The following is a 20,345-nucleotide window of genomic DNA, read 5'->3' as shown; positions in this document are numbered from 1 at the left end:
ATTTGGTAAGGAATATTTTCTAATGATAGGCTTTTGCATTCTATTTTACTTGTACGGAAGAATATTACTTTAGAATATTTTTAAGTCTAATCTTATTTTTATCTGTTGTAGAACGATTAACAATGAGAATATTTTAATTTCTAGATAAATATGAAAAAAAAAACCAGTTTTGAAACGCGTAAAGACATGGAACCATTCTTTTGGTAGTACTTTGCGTTATATGATTTACAATTAGACTTTGCAACTAACACCGACCAAGGTTTTACTACGTAGAAGTTGCTGGATATGGAGACTCACGGACTAACGCTGACTCTACTCTAAAATCCACGTTCCGCGATACCGATTCCTATTCAGCTTCGGGTGTTTTCAGGCTTCTTAATTAACAGGAGATATATTGGACACCTCTTACAGATAGTTCCATCGCCCAACATCGAAACTTCAGACATAATGGATTGTTAAGCACGATCGTTCATCGTGCTTTTCTAATTTCGAACAGTAAAAGGGTAATCCTCAGTAGGATTTTTAATCGCGTCCACTTAATACTCATATGAGTGTTAGTATAAAGGTGACTCTAAGTTAAAATCCGAGGTGACATGAGTTAATCGGTATTTTGACTTTCAACGTTATTTGGTCGAGGGATGATACCCTGTTTAGAAATAACAGGATCGTCATAACATCGGCTAGCTACATGTACAGCACTACAAGGTGACACCGTTCGCGCACCCTGAATTTCAAACAATAAAACGAAGTCCATGGTAAGACTTTTAAACGTGCCCGGACACCCACGCAAATGTTAGAAAAAGCGGTCATTCTACTTTAAAATTTGCAACGTAATCTAATCGGATTTTCGAGCAGATAAAACCAAGTCCCCGGTAAGACTTTTATAAACGCACCCGCGAATACCCACGCATTTGTCCGCCGACACGCGTGCGAGTGTTCTCCCTATCTTTCTCTCGTGTAAAAATCGATGAATGAATCTATCCCTCGAAGATATCTGGAAAAAAGAAAAAAAAATAAAACACAAAGAAAATGAGGAAGAGAAAGAGTGAAAATATGAGAAAGAAAAGATAGCTGAAGAAAGATAAGAAAAGAGAACTGGAACGTGCGCGCACGCTGATAACGATGAAACGCATAAACAAAAGGTGGACATATTGAATACCACTCGAATCGAACAAAATCAGAAAATGAAGAAGAGAAAGAACAGAAATATGAGATAGAAATGAAGAGTTGGAGAAAAAAAAGAAATGGGAAACAGCTTTACACGATATTGAGACAGTAGTCCGCACAGAAGCCCATGGCCATCTCATCGGCTCCTACCCGAGACTTATAAATCATAATTGATAAGAGTAAGTAAGAAAGAAAAATATGAGATAGAAAAGAGAACCGGAGAAAGAAAAGAAAAGAGAACTGCAGAAAGAAATGAAAAAAGATTCAGAAATATAGAAGAAAAGAGAAGCAGTTTTCTATACGATGCTGAGACAACAGCTCATATCCATGGATCCATTTCTCCATGGATCCTACCTGAAATTTATAAATAAAAATTATTAAGAATAAATTAGAATAAATGTGAACATAAGTGCGATAGAAAAGTTTTCTGTGCGTTTCTATTTTCAATCTATAATATATCTATTAATCGATAATATATAACAGTACATGTATATGATTTTTATAATGTTGCTTAGAATATCTTATTGTTTAAATATTAATTAAATATTAATAATACTTTATATATATCGTACGTTGTTTAAATGTTAATAAAATAATTTTATTTATTAATGATATCTTTCCGAATTCGCAATCTCACGACTTGGAATTACCTGAAAAGAAATAAGGCAAGAAGAAAAAATATTTATATATGTATATTAATTATGTGAACGATAGAATTCTGAATTTAATTCAATTTAACATAAGAAGAATAAAAGATAAAAAAAAAAGAAAAAGAAATGAAAAATTCTGAATACTGATCTAAAGAAATATTATATTAGTAACAACAAGTGGCAAAATTTGGTGAACTTGGTACACATCCCGTTTTATTGGTTTCAGTTCTATGTACATCTTTATTCAATGCACTTTTAATAATCCCCATAATTGCCATATCTTTTACATTTCATAGATATATGATTTTAACATATAACTCGATTTTATTAAAATAAAATTATGAATTTAATTGAACTTTGGGAAAGAGAAAATGTGCAAAATTTATCAATCGACTTTAACCTAAAATTTAATTTTATTAAAATAGAATTATAAATTTAATTGAACTTTAGAAAAGAGAAAATGTGTAAAATTTATGTCTTGATTTTAATACTAAAAATGCATAAAATATAAAATAATCCTATTTGCGTACGCGTGTGGCAATATGAGACCGGAAACGAAATGTTACATTATCTCAGTTTTTCAAATCTACAACCTCCTACATCATACCCCCATCATTATACAATCCCCTACATCATACTCCCATTACCATAAAGAGCATTTTGAGTGACAAAATTAAAATATGACTAAGAGTTTTATTCTCGAAAGGTTCTTTGAAACCTTTGAAAATAACTCGATAGCCTAATAATTGCCCTCTTGAGCCACATTTTATGAGCCACCTTTTCGGCATATAGCCTCTTCTTTACTTCGTGCCCTAAATTAATCGATTATTACTTAAAAACTGTAACGACAAAATTTCGTTTAAAATTCTAAGATATAAAAGAAAACCATTACGCAACTCTAACCTATCTGGAAAGTATAATCCTTATCTTGAATATATTATAATGAGTTATATTAATTGCTGAAAATTCTAAGCTAAAAATTAATTAATTTATTATCTAGGCCTATGATTATGATTCTACAAGTCTCTTTGCTTTTTTTTAAGCAATAATTCTACTTGACTTTTCTCCTTCAAAAACAATGGCTCTATCGAGACTTTTCTTTTATCAATTCAAATTGATTAAATATTTAATTCATTGTTATTTAAAAATATAAAGCAAACCCTTGGACGTACCTTTTTTTGCAAACGATAATTTGTAATTAGTTTTTAATTATTATAAAATCATGCACGGTATTATTTGTAATCCAAAGACTCGACATGATTGAGTGATCGAAGGGATTTAAAAATTTACTTACTACTTTAGAAGTTCTGCGATGGCTCCAAAACGCTTGTCCGTGATTTAAGTCGAAATTGAGGGTGGATGATTCTTTAAAATTAGATAGGTCGACAACGAAGTTGATTAAGAATCCTCTTCAATGATACACTGACTTTATTACACGATAAATATTTTTTAATGAATGGTCACTGAATTTACTTCGCGAAATTCTACTGTCTTTTATAAATACAGTCTGTGCGACTGTTAAAAGAGCAAAACATTTTGCGAACAAACACTGACTCTAAGAATTGCATTGCACGCAGTCGATGCAAATACATTTGCTATTTAAATCGTGAAGCGCGAACGAACAAACACTGCTTTCTATTTGACGATATTTTTATTTTAGCGATAAAAACATTCGATTATTTCATTGCTACTCGCACGATTACAATGAAGTTCTAAAACAGAAAAATACAAACAAAATAATTAGTAATACTGTTATAATAAAAAACTGTAGAGATTAATTCAAGAAATGTATGATAAAGAAATATACTTACTTTAAGTCTTCATTTGTTACTATGCAGGAAAGATATCCTGAGAGAGCTTCGATGATTATTCGTCGGAATCCAAAGGAAGATTAATTCAGTAACAGTCGAAGTCGATCAGAGATTTAATTTTGTTAACGTAAAAATTTTTATTATTTTAAGTTTTTTACGCGTTATCGTCTTTATAATGTTTAAACGAATATACTGTTCTTTAAATATTACTTTATTGTACCACATGTACACTTATATTGTTAAAAAAATTATAAACTTACCAAAATTATTAATTTATGTTTCCACGCATAGAAAGAGAAAGACAATCGACGTGCACTAGTTGAAATGCAAAAGGAAACTAACTAATTTTCAAAGTTAATCAAAGGACCGTTTACGTTTATACTGCATGCTGGCCAACAATCACGAAATAAAATTTTATATTGTTGAAATTTTATATTAAAATTATTTCATGTTTTTAGCGCGTTACGATTTTTGTTTAAGCGAATGTAATATTGTTTAAATATTAGTTTATTATACTTCATGTACATTGCTTAAATAATGTAATATTGCTTAAATAATTATAGATATATGGGAAAGTATAATTATTACGAAGCTGATCTGGATATTTATATCTGTCGAAATGTTAATTTAAAATTTTTTCTTATATAACGCGCCTTGCATTTTATAGAATATGACAATTTAACTATTGTTTTATTCTACATTTTATAAATACTTATAAAGTATTTGTATTTTTTATTTGATCAACATAGTGATTTCAATTTATAATATATAACATATTTCAAATAGCATTATTTTTTAATTGCAATTAATGTATCGGTCAATTTTTAACATAAGTTTTGTTTATTTCGCTGAAATTTATAATTTAACCATACACTTAATACGAGACTATTAAAAAAATTGATAAATTATTGATTATCATAAATTAAATATGATTAATAAAAACGTATTAATGAAGACGCATGATTATACTTTATTCAAATCGACGAAAATGAAACGAAACCAGCGCCATCTGTAATTTCAGTGATCATGCTCTTAGTTGCACTACTGCGAGCACGCCGCGAGTGTTTTTCGCATTTCATTAGCTTTTGTATGTACTAGAATTGAATGTTATTATTTATATGCATTAACGTCGACGATGTCTATTTTTAATACGCGACAATTTTTGGGAACATTATACTCACGTTACGTAACTTTCTTTCCGGCATTTAATTTATCTAGAACGCAAAAGGTTAGAGAATATCATTTTCATAGGTTAGAATGATTGTAACTTGGAATCTTTGAACATTATATAATAATGTTAATTCATCAATTATTTTTCTTGTTTCTAATTTTTTAATAATAATTAAGTATAGGTTAAGTTATAAAATGATATGACAATCCACTGTGTTCTATATTTTTCTAGATTTTTATCATTTGTCTGACTGGAGGTTCACTGTTGCTCGGTGGTTTGGCACAGTTTTTAAAAAGAAGGCGAAGACTTCCATTGCCTCCTTCTAAAAAATCCATAAGGGATTTAAAACAAAGATTTGCCAATGCTAAATCTAATTTTGGTAATATTTCCATCTTAAAAATTTTTTTTTTATCTATTTAATTTTCACTTATAATGTAGCTTTATTTGATTTAATTAAGATCATCATCATTCAATTGAATAATAGATTTATGGCTTGTGATATATTCTTGTATTGTATTGTTACTTGCATACTTCATAACTAATTATTATATATATTTTGGTGTTGTAGATGCGTTATCTCAAGTATCATGGGCCAGAAGAAGTGAAGCAAGTAGTAGAAGTCATATTAGCGAGCGTGCGTCGTTAATTTCACCTTTACCAGAAGGTACTGAAGGTGATGTTAGATTAACTCCGCAGCAATATGGTGTCCTAGGTAAGTCATTTATTACTAAAATCATAAAATTAACTTCAGACGATTCGTATGATTTTTTTCTCATTAAAAATGTATTAATATATATGCATAAAATTTAATATATTTTCTGTCCATACTATTATATTTTTCATTTATATTATTTGTTAAATTTTAATTACATTAAACAATATTTATATCAAAGATATAAGCCAAATAATTAATGAAATAATATAAAATAGGAGGTAACAAACATGCAGATATGTATCATTTTACTGATACATTAAGAAAATATTAATATATCCAGATATTTATTTATACATATATTGCATTGCATTTATATTTACATGATGATGTACAATGCAGCAGCTTATTCACAAATAAAGTATTTGCTAAACATAGAAGTTGTCATAAACTTACAGATTAATTTTTGGCATTATTAAAACCTCTGCCTCGCATTGGAATCATATTTATTCATATTCTATTATTAACATACAGATCCAGAGGAGTAGCTCTTGAATAAATAAATTTTTTTATGTCAAATATATATGTCATTCATGCATAGCTTTTATTACTTTTTAAAAGTATATTCTTTTAAAGCATGTTTTTCAAAATTAATTTATATTTGATATATCATAACTTGCCCTTTTCAATTTTTCAATTTAAAAGTGAAATTAGTTGTTGATCGTACGAGTATTGGTTTGCACTGTTTATATGTTCTTTTTTTTTTTTATTTTTATTTTTTTTCTTTATATATTTTATACTTCTTTTTTTTTTATCTCAAAGACAGAATTTTGTAAAGCTCACAATACTACACATTCACTTTGCAGCAAATTATTGCTTCCTATATTGATTATTATTATTTTTATATTATTATCATTATTATTATTATTAATATTATTATTAATATTATTAACTCATGGAATGCATATTATATTTCTGTACATCTGTACAGAATATATCGCATGAATCCAAATCGAATTCATTTTGCTTCAGTGTTATTTAACTTATAGTAAATTATATAATAATATTGTACTTTAAAGCTATTCTTTATAGAAAAACTGTAAACAGATAAATAAGCTGACTACAATAGTTTGTTGCAACTATCGAGACTGTATATAAATGTTTATTATTTATATATTAATATCAATAAACATTTTGTGAGTAATGTAGAATTCACGTAAATAATGTCGTCTCTCTTTCCTCTGTATCTTCTTTTCTAATATTGAAAATCACAAAATTAACACACCGATTTAAATAATTCTATGAATTCTTCACATTTTTCAAAGGAACATTTCAGCCTTATCAATTACAATTATGCTCATATCAATGAAAGTTTTATATGCTTCTGTTATTGTTTTTTTTTTCTTCTTTTCTTATTTTTCTGTAGATATTCTTTTTCATAGAGATTTTTTTTATATATATACTATATATAAATATATATAGTATTTTAGGAATCCGCAAGGATTATCGCTTAAAAATGGTTTTAGCGGCTTATGCTTAGCAATATCTCTTTCATAGCGAAGTTAACATTCCATTACATTTGTCAAACAATAATGAACCTCAATTTATAATAATAAAAGTGATAATTTGTCAGGTTGAAATAAATTAGAAGTAAAAAATTAAACGTCCTAATATAAAGAATTTAATTTGAACTGAAATCTTCAAATCAAATTGAATCGATAAAAATTATCCGTAGCCCTTCACCTCTACTCTATGTGTTCTCTTACCACTATCGTTTTATAAATCTTACATTCTTCTAAAATTGTACCACAATCTCAAAAATATATAATGGCTTCATCATTAATTTGCGCATATCCATCCTCCAAATTCAATTTATTCTTTCTGCATAAAGCGAGTTGTCCAAGATAGCATTTGCATTAGCAATAGCTAGGATTTCTTTGAACATCCCTCTCAATGGAGACATTATTATCTCAAAGCTTTTAAGTCTTCTATAATGGTCTAACATTGCTGTTCGCAAAAGGCATGAAATAGTTAGATAGAAGATTCGTTTCACAGCTGAATTAAAAAGGACAAAGTACGATATTTGCATTTGGTATGATATTATAGTCGATGTTAACGAGTTTAATGTTAACATACGATGCGATTGCTTGTACTTAAGACTTTTTTTTATGTTGTGAAACTAGCTCATCAAACTATATTTCTTCACTAGTCTTCGCGCGTGCGCGTATATATATATATATACATATATATATATATATATATATATATATATATATATATATATATATGTGTGTGTGTGTGTGTGTAATTATATCAACTTGATATACAGACCAAGTTTTCGTAAAGGCAAGCACATCTCATCCGAATTCTTGTCCTCCTATCCACGTGGAGTAGAGGCGCGAGAAAGGGACTTATCTTTTTTCGTGCTATTATTATAATCGCTATATATGAAATTACAGCAATAATCATTTTTTTCTCGTGTTATTTTCTTTTTCTTTTATCATTTTTTTTTTCTTCATCTTTTTCATCGTTTTCTTCTTTATGTACTTATTTTCTTTTTTTTTTATTTTTTCCTTTTTCTTCTCTCCGTTCTGTTCTACATATAATATATTACTATTGTGTTATTTTTTTATTTTATTTTATTTTATTTATTTATTTATTTATTTACTTTTTTTTCTTTTTTTATCTTAATTTAAAGAGATTCATATTACGAATGTTCACGCGATCCTATTGATGACGATCGTCGTTAGAGATAAAATCAATGAACAGGACATTTCTAGCGAGGACACACCGGAGTATACTGTTTCGATTTTATTTTGAAGGGACAACGGACCTCCATCGTCGCCTTGCATGTTCGATGTGTCCGATGTCTTAGGTACAACGATCATGTTCTCATCTAATCCTGAATCATCCATCTTAGGCTGTCTAATTTCTTTGGCCTCGTCGTAAGTGACTTTGATAGTTGTGGTAGTAGGTTCTGTAACGACAGGCGGTGGTGTAGTCGTAGGAGCTAGACTATAATCTTTCAGGAAATAGATAGGTCCGAATTCTGGCTTAATGTCGAGCAAGGTTTCCTCCCTACGAATGCCATTGATCACTCTTGATGTAGTGACCTTGTCCTCGTAATGAGAAACCAGTTCTCCGGTATATGGAACTTCCATGTCGGTATAGTTAGCTTTTAGAGTGACATTTACGCCAGTACCAGGTTCCAAATAGATTTTTATCCTATTGTGTGAAAAAAATAAAAGAAAATATAATTATGATTGAGTATGTAACATAAATTAAATAAATAAATAAATAAATAAATAAATAAATAAATAAATAAATAATAATTTACAAAAAGAGAAAAGACGCATATAATACATACTCTTGCACTTCGGTACGAGACTCCCTTTCCTCGATACCCCAAATGATATGAGGTAAATTCGTTCCATTATATAACAAAATCGAAGTATTTAAACCCTTTAAAATAGCATGACCCTGACCCCAGTACATCGAGTAGTTATACGAGTACGCAACAGCTTCTGCCAGTTTCGAACCTTTCTCGGCATCGTTTTTCAGCGTACCTGTCCAGAGCAAGCGTTGTGTACGTTTTATCACTCGTTTTTTCGACCAATTTAATCTGACACCGCTAAGTTCGTAATATATCGGTTCGGTCTCGACAAGGACTTCGCAAAATTTCGCTGTATTTTCAATACCATTCTGAAAAAGGAATGAAGTAAAAATAAAATATAAAATGAAATAAAATCTCTTCAATTTAATTTCCATATTAAAAATCAATTAGACAGTGGAGATATTACATTGATAAAATAAAACTTACGTCTTTAACGTAGAAGATTGTGCCGAAATTACCATTCATATTCATGGTTCCTATGTAATGGGTATAAGTATAGGGCAATTTTGGATTTGCCTCATTATTGGATACCTCGTACCTTGCAACATACATTTTGTCCGTGGCTACAGCTCCCACGGGTAACGGAGTATATATGTCCCAATGTCGCCAGCTAACTCTTGCTGCATTGTCAACGTTTTCAAGGAGATCGTATTTCTCGTACGAACGAACGTTACCGTGTATCGATACTGTGCAACGTTTTTCATCTCCCAATTGAGTTCCGGATACCCACACACCATTGTGCAATGCACGGCATACGTGTAACGGCCTTTTGAACGGGTTCGGTCTATTCAGAGGCGCACTATTAGACGCCATTGGATCCTCTGTAATTAATTCATTAAATAATTAATTAATTAATACATTCATTCATTTATTCATTCATTCTTTATAAAGAATTTATTTAAAAATATTATACGATATATTTTCTAATATCCTAATAATATTTTATTCGTACCTTCGGTTTCACGAGGAATCTGAAAACCACCGACCACGATCTGCTTCGAAGAATCATAATGCGCACGTGGGAGCCAATTCAAAGTACTCGAAGTAACGAGTTGACCGTACTTCGACGATATGTGTACGCTGTTGTCAGCGTACGTCAGTAATAGAAGGACACCGATTAGTCCCACAGAAAGATAGTCTTTTTGCCAAGACATCTGTGTGAGAGAGAGAGAAAAAGAAAAGAAAGAAATTTAACAAAAATAAAATAATTAAAATTAACAATAACAATAAAAACGATAATATTTAATACAATTTCCTATGAGTGAATGGATTGTATCAATGATCGATTTAAAAAAAAATAAACATTCCAAACATTCATTGATTCAAATTAACGTTCAGAATAACAATTTAAAGTGACGATGAAGATGTAAATATCTTTATGTAAATATAATGGTGAGTAAATATTAAATCACCGTACGTTTATCAGTGCCATTTAGTTTGCCGATAAAAGAGATTGACATTATATCGAAAAGTAATTGTGTCGACAAACGATCGGTCGATTTTAACTAAATAATCACGTAGCCAATGTGCCAACTTTCTTCTTCGCTTCTATGTTTCATTCATTCATCGAGAAGTGTTTACACGTGCGTAAACAGTTATTAGCGTGCGTAAACACTTATCACGATGGAAATAAGACAAAGTTGTTTTAGAAATATTGCCATGTGTATTATAATACGTAAGAAGATATTTAACCAAAAGAGAACAATCCTTATACGAGTGAGTAAAACGAGTTAGCTTGGTTGGCTGGTTAGTTGGTTGGCTGGCTGGCTGGCTGGCTGGCCGGCTGGCTGGCTGGCTGACTGGTTGGTTGGTTGGCTGACTCGACACGCGATTATGAAACACGGTAAGGAAGTTCACGTAAAACGAGTCCATAATCCGGAACCATTTTACTGTAAGGCACATCTCGCGGCTACTTTCGTGACGTTCGAGACTCGTTCACGTTGATAGTATTATCTACCGTATACAAATTCCACTTACCGTAATGATTCCGCGGTGTATTCGTTTATGTAATAATTTATATTATATATTACATACATCGATACTCCTTATTCCACTTAGTTTCATTATCATTCGATATCTTAATAATATCAATTGTTTCCTTTCCTTTTCCCCTCCCCCTCCCTGGCCCCCTATCTTATCCTATCCTATCCTATCTCCTATTCTCTATCCTTTTCGAATTCATTTCTTTAAATATTTTATAATCGCCCCTTAACACTCACGCACCTGTATAATTTTATCGAGATTTATACTTTGGAAATTGAGTTTTTTGGTGTCTTAAGAAAAAAGAAGAAAAAAGAAACGAAATTACCGGTTTTTGAACTGTTCTCTAATTACAAAGCTTACTATATCGTGGCGGATAGGAAGAGGGAGGGAAGGAGAATGAGGTAGATATGAACCGCATTCCAAAGAATTAAATGTCATTAAATTAATCACTGTTTCAATCTTTATCGTTCTCGTCTTCGTTGTTGTTATTGTATCCCGATTAAGTAGGCACATTCAACACGTGTCTCTTATACTATTTTTTTTTCTTTCTTTGTTTTCTTTTTTGTTTTTCTTTTTTGTTTTTTTTTTTTTTTGTTTTTTTTCCTTATCTTCGCAGAGAGTATTACATATAAATTAGTTGTTAAAGAAAATCTCGTAACTCGTTTCGAATATATTATTCTTTAGCGTTCCGACTTGTTTGGTTGGTTGGTTTAATTGGTATACGTAAGTAAGAACAAAGAACGAAGACAGAGAACTAGCTTATATACTTTACAGATAAATTGCAATTATGATTCACTCTTTAGAGAAGAAATTGCTGACGCATCGAGTAAATTCGATCAGCTTTTGTACGAACAAATTCAATTATATTGTTATGTCTATCTCTTTTATCGCGTTTTATCAAAGCGAACAATAATTATTTTTTTCTCTTTATCATATAAATCTTCTAATACCTGTTAAATAGGATTTTATGATAGAGATATATTTGAAAAGATTTCCACCAAGGGAGAAAGAGAGCTTTTAAACAATCTCTATCCGCCATTAGCCTCCCATCCTGGCCATCTAGTAATTTTTGTCGAAGGTGATTATTCAGATTAACTAGAGAGAAACAGAGAGAAAGACAAAGAGAGAGAGAGAGAGAGAGAGGAGATGGTGTGTGGGGAAGAGAGAAAACTGTTGAACATTTCCTGTTCACAGTTCTACGGAAGCTATCATTGTGTCTGGTATTATTGTCTCCTAACCCGCAGCAAAGTATTACGATAAAAGGTTTGCTTTACGGGATGTTTCCACTCATATCTATTCCATTCGAAATAGAGAAACGAATTGTTGTGCTCGATCGAGTAACTCCAAGGACATACAGTATATATATATTGCATATATATATATATATATATATATATATATATATATATATATATATGTAGTTCGATTGACGACATTTATAGATAATAAAGAGGAGAGTGAAATTGACAAGAATAACGAAGAGACTTCAATGATAAAGATGATCCAAATAATGAATTTTAATATTTGAATTAAAACGTAACCATAGATTCAAGCTTATCAAAGGATTATAATCAATTTTATTTGTTTTCATAATTGAATGAGATTATTCATATTAAAAAAGCGTTTCAAAGTACGAACTATTTCAACTTGAAAAGTTTCAAAAGTTTATGGAATTAGGGAAATTGGATACTTTTGTTTTTTCCTATAAAATTTGAATTCATCCGTGTGAGACACGTTTTTTAGTTAGCTGATGACAGAGCCAGAGAATCAGAGAGTTAGAAAGAGAGAGAAGGAACTTTCCAATACAAACTTTCCTTTCAATTCCATCGTACAAAAAGCCAACGAGAATATTTATAACCGGAATAACACGAAGTTGTCCATTAAAACATTATATATATATATATATATATATATATATATATATATACATATGTATATATTATACATAGGTCGATATAAATGATAGAACTCGAGGAACGTGCTTTTGAAAGGAGCTCACGTAATAATGATTTATTTATCAATTATACGAAGCTATGATGCAATTTGTTCGATACATTGATGAGTAAACATGACGTATTTACTTATGTACGTATATAGAAAAAAATGTATACAGTCTATCTGGCACGGATATGTTATTTGCACGTGAATGACACTTTTATTTCGAGAGTTAACACGCGCGTCCATCCGTGCCGATTCAATTATGAGAAATCCTTTTCTTTCTTTTTTTCTTTTTGTTTTTCCTTTTTATAAATAATATTATAAATTAGAGTACGACGATCCCGATATTTACGAATATTTTGATGATAATTTTCAGAGAAAGAAAATTAGACTCGTGTATGTATTTTTCTTTTCCTTCACTTTCCTCTCTCTCTCTCTCTCTCTCTCTCTCTCTCTCTCTGTAAATGCAAGTTAGTTTAAACATTTTTCACTGTGATTATACAGAGTGTTAACGCCAAGTGCAGACACACAGAGGGGAAGAGGTGGTATTGATAGATCTCTGCTTTCCTCCTCTTCCTCCTCCTCCTCCTTCTCCTCCTCCTCCTCCTCCTCCTCCTCCTCTTCTTGCTCCTTCTCCCTTCTCTTCCTCCTACACTTTTTCCATCAGCATCCACTAACACCACCGCCAGAACCACAACCACCACTATCACTACTAAGCCCTCCGTCTCATTGCCTGTCTCCCCCAGGCAGACGTTTAATCAAGGATATTTGTTCCACTTACAATAATATGCATCGCGATACATCTTGAATGCATAACCGCACGCATTCTAACGATATGCGTAATGCAACGAGCTACTTCATTGTCCTCCGGATGCGCGTCTAACGGCGTTTTGTCGAGTTGATCGATCGTTATTAAATATGATACCTACCCACCCACCCTACCATCCCCCCTCCCATCTCCCCGCCGCATCCTTTAATCCATCCCGACACCCATCGTTATTATTTAATAACAACGATAACCATTATGTAATATCAAATCTTCCTCGAGAATGATAAAAAAGGAAAGACACGAGCCATATAATTCATAAAACAATATTAAATTTTCTATTGTATAATGATGAAATTATATATATATATATATATATATATATATATATATATATATAATATAATATAATAGGTATCAATTCGTATCTATTAAAAAAGTATATTTATATTTGCAAATAATTAAAAATGCAAATATTATATTCCATCGTTCGTATAATAGAAAATTTTATGTTTTTTCTTTATTTCTAATTATTTTATATTTTTCCTTTTCAAATATTATAATATAAATTATTATCGTATGCGCGTCATATTTAAGGACGCGACAGGGGGAAAGAGAGAGAGAGAGAGAGAGAGAGAGAGAGAGAAAAGAATATTGATTTTTTTGCGAAACAATTAATATTATATTAATATTATAATAATCCTTGGAATTAATCGTCGAGCTTCTAATTATTTATTGCCAGTCGTAGTATAACACATTAGCATTCTCGTTATGAATATATTAGGGATATCCTCTTAGATCGTTAATGATATCCACCAGGAAATCGTGTAAGAGAGAAAGAGAGAGAGAGAGAGAGAGAGAGAGAGAGAGAGAGAGAGAGAGAGAGAGAAAGAGAGAGGAAACTTACACGAGGGAGTAACGTGACGCGAACTATCGGAGCGTGAATAATAATTTTCGCGAAATGTTTCTCTGCTCCCCTTTTTTTCTCTCCTCCTTCCTCCACCACCTCTACCCTCCCCCATCCTACCCTGAGATTTCCTACGTAACCTCTATAAACGTTGGTAGTAGTAGTAATAGTACCTTGTTATTGTAGTTATAGCAGTTAGTTAGTATAGTAATAGTACCTGATAGGATCTCAGAAAAAGCAGAACAGAACGTTTCTTCTTCTATTTCTCGTTTATCGAATAATCAATTCAAAGCAGTATCAATGTTAAGATTAATAAGTTCATTCTTTCGAATGCAGATATATATCCTACGTATATGTATATATGTATATATAGCGCACACACACACACACACACACACATGTGTTTCATATTGAATTTAAAATCGATTTAGATAATGCTAATAGTACGATTATAATATGATCAATTTATTATATTATTTTTGAAATATAAATAACATTAAATGAATTTCATATAATGTTGAAATAACAAGTACTATCTAAAGATTCATCTTCGACAATATCGTAAAAATTACATTCAATTAATTTAGTTTAAAATATTGTGATGTGAAATAACCGATATATCTTTTTTTTTTTTTTTTTTTTTTTGAACCACTTCTTTCATAATTATGAGCATATATATTTATATTATAAATTGTTAATGATAATTAGTAAAAATATTTAGAACGTTGATTCAATCATACGAACAATCTGTAGAAATTTCAGTCAGACGAAAATAATGATGGCATTATTTTATTATTACCAGAACGAGCAAGCTATCTCGGTTATAATTCGGTCAGACTGTATCCATGCACCTTGGAGTTGATACGACGGTGACCTACTAACCTTAGCCCTCCTCCGTGGCATCAGCCGAAAGAAATTTATAAAACTCGTCGTCCTACGTACATACATATATACATCCATACATACATACATATATATATATATATATATACATATCCTTTCATCGTCGAGATTGCCAATATATTTCATTTTACTATGAAAAAGAAAAAAAAAACAATACGTTCATGAGTTTTAAACGAGTTATATATCGTAAAGATCGATTAGAAATTTCGTGAAAACAGGGGAAGGACACTCTCGGGATGTAGAACTCTTATCGATTATTCGCCATTCACAATGGACGGAAAAGCTTGTAAACTAGGTCTCTTCTCTAACACGTCTAATCGGTAGGAATTTATAAGATATATATATATGTGTGTGTGTGTGTGTGTGATTAGAAGTTTCTTATATGCGATTATCTTGAAGAAAAAAAAAAAAAGGGAAAAAAAAGAAGAAGAATAAGATATCCGTAATATTATCTGATCGCGATTTAAACCTGGTAAAAAAAATTAGACGATACAAACTTTCACGAAATTATCTTCGAGAGAGAGAGAGAGAGAGAGAGAGAGAGAGAGAGAGAGAGAGAGAGAGAGAGTGTGCATACATAATCAAAGAGAAAATATAATCTCTCTTATATGGGCTAGGTGCATAGGCGTAGATCACTATGAAATGTTTAACTTCACTTTTTCCAAAGTATTATCGTTTTTTTACTCTAGGTAGTAAACCAAGTGAAACCTTAGTTCGACGTTCCGAGGGTAGACAATCGTGTTATTACGTTGAGTGTGTCGGTTGAAGGTAAATATCGAAGATGATGGAGTGAGAGAGATGGAGAATGAGTTTAATCAATTTTTCTGTTCTTTTCTTTTCTCTTTTTCTTTCATTTCATTTCTTTTCTTTTCTTTCTTTTTTGCATAATCGATTCTAATAATTATTCATCCTCTTATACTTTGTTATTTTAATCATTGGAATAAATTTTATTTTTATCTTTGTGTATATTTGTATATGTATTATTTGTTTGTTTCTCTCTCTGTGTGTGTGTATGTGTGTGTTCGTAAAAGGAACGAAATTGAAATAATTTCTTTTAACATTAATTTGACTTTTTTTTTAGAATGAAACGAGTAGAATCGTGATAGAGAAAGAGAGAAAGAGAGAGAGATGTATGTTAAATAAATTGAAAGAGTAACCACTTAATCTAATTTTCCCCTCGTATTTTCTTGATTTCGTCGCTTTTACATATATATATATATATATATATATATATATATATATATATGTGTTTAAGTACGTAAGTACACATACGTAAGTGATGATGTTCTTGGCGAAAGTGGGATGAATAAGACAGTGAATTTGGATGGAGGTATTACAAGTTGTGTATGACTCAACGATAAACGGCCTATTGCCGTTTGTTGGATATTTGAAACCGACATGCTTGAGAAACTCCAACCAGCCAGCACAAGTAGGCAGGCAGGCAGAGAGGCAGGGTGGCAGAGGGTGACTGCCCGTACACGAAGGCTAATGTACATGATACGATCGCTAGATCGTAAAATGTACGTAGTATCCATTTCTGAATAGAATGGTTATATATAAATATATATATATATATATATATATATATATATATATATATAATATGAATGTACGTATACGTTACGTATTGCACACAGATAAAAACAGATTGTCCTATGTATAGAAGAGAGTTGTAAGAGAACAGTCTTGCGAGGTAAGCAGCAACTCGATATACTCTCGCGAAAAGAAAAAAAAAAAAAAGAAAGAAAAGGAAAAAGAAAATAAAATAAGCGTAAAAGCTCAGATGAAAGAGATAGAGATAATGATAAAAAAAAAAAACGACGTCAAATAAGATAATTAAATGCTTTTGCTGAATGTAATGACAATAATTGATAATAAATATACATAGATACATATATATAACTATGTGTATATTTAGATCGTGACAACGTGACACGACAAAGTAGAACGTAAAAGATCACGGAGTTATAACCTTCGAGTTATTTTATTTTACGTAGCTATCATTCTCTTTGGCTTATTATTATACTACTTTGTCGATCGATCAATCGATCGATTGATTAGTCCTATCGCGTGAGTGTATTATGTTTTCGTTGTTGAAGAATGACGTAATGGTAAATTAATATTGAAAATGAATTTTGTCGGTAGATTCGAAGTATATTACATATAAAAATGAAAATAAACGATCGTATAAATCATAATCCATTAGAGACACACACATATATATATATATATATATATATATATATATATATACACATATGTTACATATACGTTGTGTAAAGTTATTTCGTGTGTCGCGTGGGAAGACATGCGTGTTTCCTGAAAGGATCCACGACCTATGCCTATCGTCAATTATCATTCTTACGAATTGGAGGACAGTAGAGTGGAGCGAACGAGTTAACGGTCAAATAATAGGAAAAGGGAAGAGAAAAATATAGAGAAAGAGGAAAAACAGAAATGAGGGCTTGTCCTATGTACAGCATATCGAATGAAGGGAATATCGATTTTCTACGGTTGTACTGTCAGTGGGCAGCGCAGCGTTACCATGATAACCCTCCTAAGCCCCTCTCCATTCAATTGGAAGGAGAAGAAGACGAACGAAGAAGAAAGCCGAGAGCACTTCTTTTGCAGTTACACTTAGCACGTGCATCCAAGCATGGCGGGACAAATTTCCTAGTAGACGTAGTGGCCACTTCACTATGAGAGAAATAGCGTGTGAAAAAGAGAGAGAGATAGATAGATAGAGAGAGAGAGAGAGAAAGAGAGAGAAATAAAGAATCTACTTCCGCTTTTATTAGTCTTGCTCGGCAAGGGGATTCTCATCCACGATTTGAGACTAATCAACAAAATGCATGTAGATTTCGAGTGGATTTTATTATTAAGATTCGTCTATTTAGAAAATGACGTCGATTCCTTGTCGATTCGAAATCGAATTCATCTTTATTTATTTATTTATTTATTTACTTTTTTTTGTTTTTTGTTTTTCCTTACTTATTTATTTATTTTCTTTTCACATCCTTCTTTTTTTTTCATTTTAGATCGATGCTCGTGATAGACAGGAGCATAAAACACGCGGATAGATTTATACTCGAAAACAAATAACGAATGTAATGTTGTGGTGTAGGAGGTCCTTTAGGTCGAGAGTGGCTTTTTTTTTTTTTTTTTTGTGGGTTCAAAGCAAACGTCGAAGTAAAACTAGAAAGCAGCAAGGAACACGCGAGTATTATAGTCGTCAACGTTTTCAACGACCTCGTACCACGGATCCGAACAATGGAACAAAGGGTGCCCGTTAAAAAGCCGTGCGATTGTTTGGCTACATCCCCCGCGGTGTTATTCCGCGGAATATGATAAAAATTGAGGTGTAAAAAAAGAGAGAGAGAGAGAGAGAGTGAGAGAAAATTCTTATGCGAATTCTTAAACGAATTTACCAAATATTTCTATAGTAAAAAATCAAGATTTATTTGCCTTTAAAGCTTTCTCTTTTCTTGTCACGATAAAAGCTCATTCCTTTGAAACTAACTTAAGTGAGAAAAATATCATTTTATTCTAAACAATAATTGATTATTCTAAACTCTTATAGATATGTATGTATATACGTGCATACGTATATTACGATTAGAGTGAATGTCTTTCTAAAGTATGCCGTGAGAAGGTCGCTCGTAAAGAAACGAAAACCTTCAAGGATCTCGTCCCATCTAGGATCTCATATATCCTGAGAAGTTTAGGGTCGAATTATTATCGCTTAGTCTTTTAGCCATGACCTGACAACAGTTGGAAGGACATTTGCTAAAGACGAACCTACTCGTTTCACCGACGTCTCTAATGTCAGAATACGATTTAGATATATGTATGTAATATACATATATATATATATATATATGTATGTATGTACGATTAAAGCAAAGAGAACGAAGAATCTCGGCCTGTTCACATAATTCCGAGTATACAGGTCGGCTAGGGCGGGCTATGCGTGTTACGGCAATCTTCGTAGTAAGTTAGGTTGGGATTTTGTCCTTCGTAAAGAATCACACACACACACACAAAGATACGTAAACACATACATTATACGTGAGTTGACCATAACGTCATCTCCAATTTCTTCTCCGTTAAACGTCATAAAACAAGCTCGAGCAAGGGTTATTTACCTTCTTAGCTCTTAAAAACATCATAGTACACGTTTCACCATGAGATTCTAATTGTATTAAACATTCGACCAATAATAACTAAGAATAACCAATGAAAAGTAACTAAAACGAGCAAACAGAACTAACGGAGAGAAAGTAAGTGGGTAACGCTATTACGAAATAACCGACATTTTCTCATCGACTCCGACAATCATCGGTTTTTTCTCTTTTTCTTTTTTTTTTTCTTTTTTTTTTTTTTTCACGGTACCAAAAGATTGTAATCGATGTCATTTAATATTTCGAAGGAACTACATATTCATTATTTATTATTATTACTGTTTCGTACGATCAAAAATTTTATGATTCGATCGAACGAACAATGAAATAACGTATGTATTTATGTATCTATTTATTGTATGTATGCGTATTTATGCATGCATTTATATCTCCATATGTATGCACGTACGTACGTATGTATCTTATTCTTTCCTTTTTTTTTCCTCTGGCAAACTGGCAAGAATTTCGGTATGACGATAAAGACGTCTAGCATTGTAATAAACTCTTCTTTCTCTTTCTTTCTTTCTTTCATACACACATACACACACATACACACATATATACACACACGCATAGAGAACGATATAAACTTCGATACATCTTTCTCGACGATATACTCTCTCTTCGTCTAGAGACATCTTTTAATCACGTTAACCGCCTAAGACCGTCTTGCTACTTGCAATTAAGACAATTTACTATGTACCAGTATGAATTAGACGAAGTTACCGCTGCCCTTTTATGAAAAGACGAGACCGAGAGATTTCTTTCTTTTTTCCTCCTTTTTTCTCTCTTTTTCTTTCCTCTCTCTCTCTCTCTCTCTCT

General features: G+C 31.5%; 2 protein-coding genes across 4 annotated transcripts in view; one reads left to right on the top strand and one right to left on the bottom strand.

The window, feature by feature from the left end:
• The first annotated feature begins 4,663 nt into the window (after window positions 1-4,663).
• The window catches only part of Miga (mitoguardin), a 34,069-nt gene continuing 18,387 nt past the window's right edge, over window positions 4,664-20,345 (top strand). Inside the window, exons 1-3 of the mRNA XM_035878866.2 lie at window positions 4,664-4,856; window positions 5,031-5,178; window positions 5,368-5,511. Of these exons, the coding sequence (XP_035734759.1) occupies window positions 4,764-4,856; window positions 5,031-5,178; window positions 5,368-5,511 (385 nt within the window). The 5' untranslated portion in view covers window positions 4,664-4,763. The remainder of the gene's footprint in view (window positions 4,857-5,030; window positions 5,179-5,367; window positions 5,512-20,345) is intronic.
• Window positions 6,188-20,345, bottom strand: part of uzip (beta-pore-forming protein unzipped) — a 22,325-nt gene continuing 8,167 nt past the window's right edge. Inside the window, exons 2-6 of one of the 3 annotated variants that reach the window (XM_085656362.1) lie at window positions 11,779-11,887; window positions 9,798-9,999; window positions 9,272-9,666; window positions 8,819-9,153; window positions 6,188-8,676 (exon numbers count right to left, since the gene is read on the bottom strand). In XM_085656362.1, the coding sequence (XP_085512488.1) occupies window positions 8,169-8,676; window positions 8,819-9,153; window positions 9,272-9,666; window positions 9,798-9,999 (1,440 nt within the window). In that variant the 5' untranslated portion in view covers window positions 11,779-11,887 and the 3' untranslated portion in view covers window positions 6,188-8,168. Of the gene's footprint in view, window positions 8,677-8,818; window positions 9,154-9,271; window positions 9,667-9,797; window positions 10,000-11,778; window positions 11,906-20,345 lie in introns of those variants that run through there. The other 2 variants (XM_085656363.1, XM_035878868.2) reach the window with 2 other exon arrangements.

The sequence above is a fragment of the Vespa mandarinia genome, chromosome 4 (genome assembly GCF_050613455.1).
Source record: "Vespa mandarinia isolate Hongniang chromosome 4, ASM5061345v1, whole genome shotgun sequence".
NCBI classification, from domain to species: domain Eukaryota; kingdom Metazoa; phylum Arthropoda; class Insecta; order Hymenoptera; family Vespidae; genus Vespa; species Vespa mandarinia.
Note: the sequence above shows the minus strand (reverse complement) of the source record. Positions and strands in the feature narration are given on the sequence as shown.